This window comes from Manacus candei, unplaced genomic scaffold (genome assembly GCF_025592945.1).
Source record: "Manacus candei isolate 608988 ecotype Guabito, Panama unplaced genomic scaffold, ASM2559294v1 h1tg000169l, whole genome shotgun sequence".
NCBI classification, from domain to species: Eukaryota; Metazoa; Chordata; class Aves; order Passeriformes; family Pipridae; genus Manacus; species Manacus candei.
In genome coordinates, this window is record NW_026138217.1 from 847127 (window position 1) to 855010 (window position 7884).

Sequence of the window (7884 nt, forward strand, 5' to 3'; positions counted from 1 at the left end):
ACAGACAGGAGGGGCCAGGCCAGGGCAGAACTGTGGCTCCTGCAGCTTTCTGCTGCATTCCATTTGGGAGGAGGAGGGAGAGCTGCTGAAAGGAAAACTGACCCCAAATCTTCAGCATGTGTTGTGCATGTGGGCACGGGGAACTGCACGTCAGCTGTGGCCCAGGCGCGGTGTCGCTGCAGCCGGGAGGTTTTCAGGCTGTCAGGTCCCACTTGTGTGGGAAGTGCGTGGGATCTGTGGGATCACACAACCTTCACCAGCTCTGTTGCCACTAGGTGACAGTCTTGATCCAGCGTGTTTCATCCAGATGTTCAGGGCCTGGGGGAGCTCTTCTGGAGCAGATGAAGGAGAACTTGGACATAGGCTGGACATCCCTCTGTGGGTGAGGAAGGGCTGGGTGCCTTGGCTGAAACCAGTGGGCTCTTTCCCAAAGGGGTTTGGATCAAGCATTCCCTGAGCACCCTCGCAAACCTCTGGTCCCACTGATGCCAGGCCAGTGTGGATGTGCCCTCAGAAGCAATCAGTGATGCTCCCTGGTCTGAGTCTGACCTTGGGGAAGGTCTCATCATCTCCCAGAGGGGCCAGAGGCTGTGCTGTGCCAGCAACCAGCTCTTATTGCCTCTCTTTGAGTGCCGATCTTATTTCCTCCCTCCTTGAGTCCAACTCTTATTGCCCCTCTTGTTGAGGCTCTGGGGGCTCTGCGCAGGTTTGGAAAGCAGCTCTCTGAACTTTGGGAAGTGGGAGAGGGTTTGCATTAAGGCGGCAAATGCTACAGTGACAGGCTAAACAGGAAGGACCTGGCAGGGCTGGAGGTGTCCTGTCTGTTAACATAATGTTTTCATGCTGTGAAGTGTCTTCCCAAGGAAGAGCCAAGAAGAGGTGGAGAAACCCGTGGCGGTCACTGAGCACGATCATGTGGCCTTTTACGAGTGTACAGTGGAAACAGGCTGGATTTAGCAGGGGGCTGTTCCTGTAAACTCCGGGAGCTGCAGTCCAAGGTGTTTGAAATGGGATGTCTCCACCTCCTTTCAACACAAGCTGAGCTTCAGCAAAGGTAGGCAGTGATGGACTGTTGTGCAGATGAAAACACAAATCTTTTCAAGGTAGTTAGCCAGGCTCTGCCCAAAATCAAACCTAGGGACCATCCCAGTTAAAGGACGGAATGAGGCTGCTGCATTAATCCCTGGACTGCCTGGATGTCCTCACTGATGTCTCTCAGCATCCCAGTTTGACTCTCTCTGTCTCACCAGCCCTTTGTGTTTTACCATGTTGACACTTGGGTGTCTGGTTTTGCTTTCCCTGCTAGTGGTACTGGAGAGCAGAGCCGGTGGAAGCCATGATCCCTGCAGATGTGTCTAGAAATGTAGCACAGGGAGAAAGCACAGACAGGCCAGGAGAGCCGCTGGCGTGGAGAAGCTTTTGCAGGGATAATGGTAGGATTTGGACCTCATTTCAAGGCAGGTTTTTAAAAACCCATTTTGCTTCAATGAGTTCAGATTCACTTCCCCAGCAAGCACATCCAAACCAGGAGCAGAAAACCTCCCACTTGAGGAGGAAACACTCCTGAAAGGTTAGGCACAGGTTACCCTGAGAAGCTGTGGTTGCCCCATCCCTGGGAGTGTCCAAGGCCGGGTTGGACAGGACTTGGAACAACCTGATATAGTGAAAGGTGTACCTGCCCATGGAATGGGATGGGGTTTAAGGTCCCTTCCAACCCAAACCATTCTGTGATTCCAATCCCCTTCTCAGAAGCAAAAGCTCTGGAGGCACACTGAGATGCTCCTAAAGTTGGGGTGCAGCCAGGCTGAGAAGGAAGCCTGGACTTGCCCTCTGGCATCACTTCCTCACTGAGCACCAGCATGGATCCAGCTGGGATAAGTCCTGCTGCCTTCACTTATCCCACCTGGGGATGCTGCTGCAGGGTGGGCTGAGGGTGGTGTTTCTCTCTTCTCCCGGCAACAGATGGGCTGAGGAAGTGAGGGTTTCCTGGTGCAAATGCTTTTCCAAAGAAACCTCCTGCTGCGATCAGAGTGTTGCATGTGCTGCTCTGCCCTGGGATCCCTGCCAGGACACAGGGATGCAGAGGTGGCTGGGGAGGTTTGGCTGGGAGCATCCAAGGAGTGCGTCCTGGGCAAGCAGAAGGAGGGCAGAGCTTTTCTTGGTACCAGCGACAGCAACTGTTTCTCAGAGAGCACTTTGGCACAGGGTATCTATGGGCTTTGTCTCTGTGCAGGGTGAACCCTGCCTTGCATCTCCCCCATCCTTTGCTCAGAGGTGGTTTCCAGGCCTGAAATGCTTGTTCAGCCACTGGGAAAAATATGACAAAGTTATTGAAAAGGTGATTAGAAAAGTAGGACTTGCTAAAGAGACTGATTTCTGTCCTTGAGTGGGTGACAGGGCAGCACAGACAGCACTGGGGTGCAGTGGGATGGGGTGAGGGGGTGTGTGTGATGCACAGCTGGCACTCCCCACACATCTGCAGCACAACTTCCCAAAGGAAGCATGTTAAGGAAAGCTTTGGTGGTGTCTTGGGGTGGGCAGCAGCTGGCAGTGCCTGGCCCTGTGAGCACAGGGGTGGGTGCCAGGGGCCCAGCAGAGACACACATACGGCTCTAGTTTGTGCTGGAGCCAGTGCCCTCAGCTCTGGTCAACTCCCAACAGAAATCACAGATATTTGTTGGGAAAAACCCACCTTTGGGCAGCTGGGTAATTAAAAAATCCCAATCAATCCCTTCACAGCACCCCAAGGTGTTGGCTCTGATGTGTGGAGGTGGTAGCACAGGATACTGATGGCACTTGGAGACTCAGGGGTGGAGCCACCAGCAGGACCCACTGGGTCCTCTCACACGTTGCCTTCCACTTGCCAAAGGGCAAGTTGCCGTGGATGCATGCAGGATTGTCCCTCAGACAAGGATCTGGGCTACCCAAGGTCAGCCCAAAAAACCCTGAAGCAGAGGGGCCAGCCCTCTGGCTGTCCCAGCACCAGTGCAGCCTTTCCCCTTGGCTCTGCCCCTCCATTCCTGGCTGCAGATTGTGGGAATGTCATCCAGTTTTGTGATGCCTCTACTTGCTTCCTGAGGCCTCGTGCAGGTTTTGTTGATTTTTTTTTTTATTTGGTTTTGCAAAATTTTGCTTTTTATTACCCAATGTGGAGGATGGAGCCTGGCACTAGGAGCTGCTGATCAAGCAGAGGATGGAGCCTGGCACTTGGGCTTGGCCACTGACCTGCTGGCCTAGCTGCGTGGGGGCTCCAGTGCTGGCACAGATGGCAGGATGGCAGGAATGGCAGGGATGGCAGGGAAAGCAGAGAACAGGGCTGTTTCTTTAAGGCAAAAAAGAGAACTCTCGGGCTGGCACTTTGTGTAGTTTAGCCCAGATCCCTGTTTTAATTAGCGTTTCATTTCATCTCCTCCTCTCCCTCTCCAGCCCCACCTCCTTGGAATCAGCATTTCTGCATCCTTTCCTGTGCATTGCAGAGCAGCAGGTGGAAGTCTGGCTGGCACCTGCACACACTCACACACACTCACACACACACCCTGCAGGCTGGACGCACCTCTGCCGCGGGAGAGAACCCTTCCCACACTCCGGATCTTCCTCCTGCCGAGCGAGCTAGGCTGGAAGCATCCCGGTCTTTGCCTCAAGCTGCTCTGCCTCCCCTCGCCGGCTCTGGCTGCAGCACCAGCATCACCCGGACACGGAGGACCTCGGGAGGCCCCGGGGAGAGAGCTCTGCAGGGAGCCAAGCCCAGCTGGGGGGGTAAGAGCTGAGCCTCGGGGGGCTGGAGCATCCCCAGTATCTGGGACGTCCTGGAGTCCAGATCATCCCCAACATCCAGGGTATCCTGGGTACGGAACATCCCTGGCATCTGGAGTATCCTGGGATCCAGAGCATCCCCAGCATCTGAAGTATCCTGAGTGCAGAGCATCTGGAGTATCCAGAGCATCCCAGGGGCTTATTATTCCCTGGTCCAGTGCATCCAGAGCATCAGAGAATCCATAACATCCTGTCATCCCTGGCATCTCGAGTATCCTGCCATCCAGCACATCCCCAGCATCCAGCAGCAGCGTCCAGGGACATCCCAGAGCAGGGGCATTTGCAGGGACGAGGCACTGCCTGGCTGTGAGTAACGGGGAGGGAACCTTGCTTCTGCTGATCGGCTCCTGGGAATGTCACTCTGCCCTGAGTGCCAGTGAAGAGAGAGAGCAGGGGAAGAGAGGGAGAGGAGGAGGAGGAAAGGAGAGGAGAGAGGAGGACAGACACAGAGCAGACAGGTGGTCGTTCTTCCCCTGGATCCAGCTCTGGCGATGATCACGTAGCACAGGTCACACCAGAGAAGGTCCCCCCAACCCCAAAGCTCCCATGGAGGGTGACCTGGGGGCCCCCAATTCCAGCATGCTGGGGGAGCACTCACTGCTTGTGGGGAGCAACTGGGTGGCCGCTTTCCTGTGCTTCATCATCCTGCTGACCACGGCGGGGAACTTCCTCCTCATCCTCCTCATCGTCACTCAGCGCTCCCTCTGCAACACCTCCAACTACTTCCTGGTGTCCCTGTTCATGTCGGACCTTATGGTGGGGCTGGTGGTGATGCCCCCAGCCATGCTCAACCAGCTCTATGGGCACTGGGTGCTGCGGGGGGACTTCTGCTCCCTCTGGGCCTCCTTCGACGTCATGTGCTGCAGTGCCTCTATCCTCAACCTCTGCATCATCAGCCTGGACAGGTACCTGCTCATCATCTCCCCGCTCAAGTACAAGCTGCGCATGACCTCCTGCAGGGCCCTCTGGCTCATCCTGGCCACCTGGACCGTGGCTGCACTGGCCTCCTTCCTGCCCATCAAGATGGGATGGCACAAGCTGGAGTTCGAGGAGCTCTCCCTGAACGTCACCTCGTGGGGGGACGAAGACCAGTGCCGGCTGGTGGTCAGTTTGCCATACGCCCTGGTCGCCTCTTGCCTCACCTTCTTCCTCCCATCTGCTGCCATCTCCTTCACCTACTGCCGCATCCTCCTGGCTGCCCGCAAGCAGGCGGTGCAGGTGGCTTCCCTCACCTCCAACGTGACCACCACCACCACTACTGATGACACCATGCCACAGGTAAGGTGTCCGCAGGGACCTTGTTTTTTGCAGACCTTGTTTTTTGCACAGTTTGGGTGCCTGGGGTGTTTCTGCCTTCTGGACAGCCTTAGAACCAGAGCTGGCTTTGGCAACTAGACCACAGGGCAACATCCACCTTGCTGACGCCCTCTGAAGTGCCCTTTGTCTGTCCCACCAATGGAGAGATGCTCTGGAGCACACAAACAGTATGAGCAGAAGCAGAGAAATTATAAGATTCAGGCAAAAATGCTCAGTGATGCAAAATAAAGGCACTTTAGCCCCCCTCTTGGCTGGCATCATCCCTGAGGGTTTTAATCTTATATCTGATTTTCCACTTGTAAATCTTGACTGTGGTGGGTGTGAGACATATGGGGGAGAAGGATTTCAACTAATAGCAAATGCCAAATTCTGGAGAGCATCTTATTTTGAACAGAAGCTTCTATTTTTGTTACCTGGTTAATGGGAACTGCCAAACCCCTCCTTGTGCAATCACTGGTTTCATGTGTGGGTTTTATAACCAAAACGTGGCTGCACTTGTTTGTATTTCTTCAGCTCTAATTCCCTGTAATAGGCTTTATTGACTACATATCCTACAGGGAAAAGGCAAACTTAATTGTCTTTAAATACCTTGATTTAGTTTGTTCACTCTAAGAGCAGAGACAGGACTCTGCCCAGCTCTCCCACATGATGCACCAAACGGTCAAAAGGAAAAGGACAATCAAAGAATAAACAGACAATATCATAAAGTGTTTATTTTCTCCCTGGATATCAGGTCTTTGGAGTCCACAAACACACTCAGGGGATCAGGGGATGCTCAGGGGCTTTGTCATGTTGTGGAAAACCAGCATCCGCCACCTGTCTTTCAGCCAAGGCAAGTGGCCCAAAAGGTTTCTTGGAGCCCCAAATTGGCTGAAAACAAGGTGTCAGCCAGGGAACCCTCAAATTTCATCTTTTAACCAGATTTTTGCTCTCTTTTTGGGCAAGAAGCTGAGTGGCAAAGGAGCATCGTTTGATTACAGTGGAGGGCTGAGATAATCAGTTCATTTTAGATTGCGGGGGGGATGGAGGGCTGAGTTATGGTGTTTGTAGGCTGAAATGTTTCACATCCTGCTTTTATAAATGTAGTTAGTTTGTTGCTGTAATCAGCAGCTGGAGCTGCCTCTTTAGGGCTTTGTCTTCACCAAAACATGAGCTGGGTTTTTCTATAAAGAACAGCCTAGTGAGAACCTCCTATTTTACAGTAAAAAAAATAAGGTAATGTTGAGGGTTTCTATTGTTTCCTCTCCCTAATTTGCAGTTTAGGGCCTGTGGTGCATGCCCTGCTCCTGTCTCTTGGAGAAGGGAATTAATGGCAGGGTTTTTTCAGGATTTGGAGCACCTAACCTCACTTTTCTTTGGCAGAGGCTGGCACTGGTGCTGGCAGCTCCAGTCTGGGGAGGCTCATCACCATTCCCTGTCTCCTGCTACAGATTCCCTGTGTCCCAAGCCAGCCCATGGCCGGCAGTGAGAGCAGGAGGTTCACCAACAAGCACAGCAAGAAGGCACTGAAGGCCAGTCTGACCCTGGGCATTCTCCTGGGCATGTTCTTCGTGGCCTGGCTCCCCTTCTTCATTACCAATGTGACGCAGGTAAGAACCTGTGGGGGTTTTGTGTTGGGTTTTGAAAAGCTTTTCACTCGAGATCCAGCTGGGTTCAATCTGAAGGTCTCGCTGGAACACCTCTGGGAGCAAAGATGCAACTTCCCCAGGGAGCAACAGCAAGGAAAAACCCTTCAAAAGGGATTTGGAGGTTTCCTTTGAAAGGGGAATGTTGGTGTGCCTGGGAAACTGCTCTGGATAGGGGCTGAGGTGGGAGACACTGCTAATCCCTGCTGTGCCCCCCCAGGCTGTCTGTGGCTGTGTCCCAGCCGGATTCTTCGATGTGCTCACCTGGCTGGGATACTGCAACAGCACCATGAACCCCATCATCTACCCGCTCTTCATGAGGGACTTCAAGAGAGCCATGGGCAAATTCCTGCCCTGCTGCCGGCGCTCGGGGGAGCCCCGGCCCAGCGCCATATCCTTCTCCATGAGGAACTCCAACAGCGGAGCCCGTGCCGCCACGTCCCTCAAGAACATCCTCACCTTGCAGGCTGAGACTGACTCAGTTGACTCTGGGGCACTGGGGAATGATCCCAACCTGCTGCCAGCCCCCCTGACCTCCCACGCCCCCTCTATCAGCCTGTGGGACGCAGAGCCCCCAGACGCGGAGCCGCAGGTTGGGCAGCTCGGCACCCCTGTGGCCTGAGTGGGGTCACAGAGCTCCATGTGCTGGGAAGGATCCCTCAGCCCCACACAAACAGCCCACATGCTGCTGCTCCAATTCCCTCTTCCAGTGCATCGCGCAACTCGTGGAGGGGCACTGCTGTGGGTAGGTTCAACCACGTGTCACTGCCTTGTTTCTCTCTCTTCCATCCCTCCTTTGCTCACTGGCACCAGTCCCTCACCCTTCTTGTGGCCTTTGGACAACACTCTCAGGCACGTGGTGGGATTCTTGGGGTATCCCAAGGGGGCCAGGATTCGATGATCCTTGTGGGTCCCTTCCAACTCAGCATATTTTGTGATTCTGTGATTCTAAGATTCTTTCCATCCTGGTTAGTTTGAACCTTGGATTCCATATCATCTGTCCCCCTAAACTTAAACCAAGGCTTGGTTTTCAGTTTTCACACATGGATCACCTCCATTTCACCTACTGCACTGAGAGGAGTGATGGAAACACATCCCATGACTCATGGATAAGAGGTTTGGAGCTGCT

The 7884-nt window shown here is 53.9% G+C and overlaps 1 protein-coding gene across 1 annotated transcript; it reads left to right on the forward strand.

Annotated features, from left to right (window-relative positions):
* The first annotated feature begins 9 nt into the window (after positions 1–9).
* On the forward strand, positions 10–7884 carry HTR6 (5-hydroxytryptamine receptor 6). Its single transcript, XM_051773442.1, has 4 exons — positions 10–1054; positions 3427–5091; positions 6561–6719; positions 6976–7884. The coding sequence occupies exons 2-4, from the start codon at positions 4360–4362 to the stop codon at positions 7375–7377; spliced, it is 1293 nt and encodes a 430-aa protein (XP_051629402.1). The 5' UTR covers positions 10–1054; positions 3427–4359; the 3' UTR covers positions 7378–7884.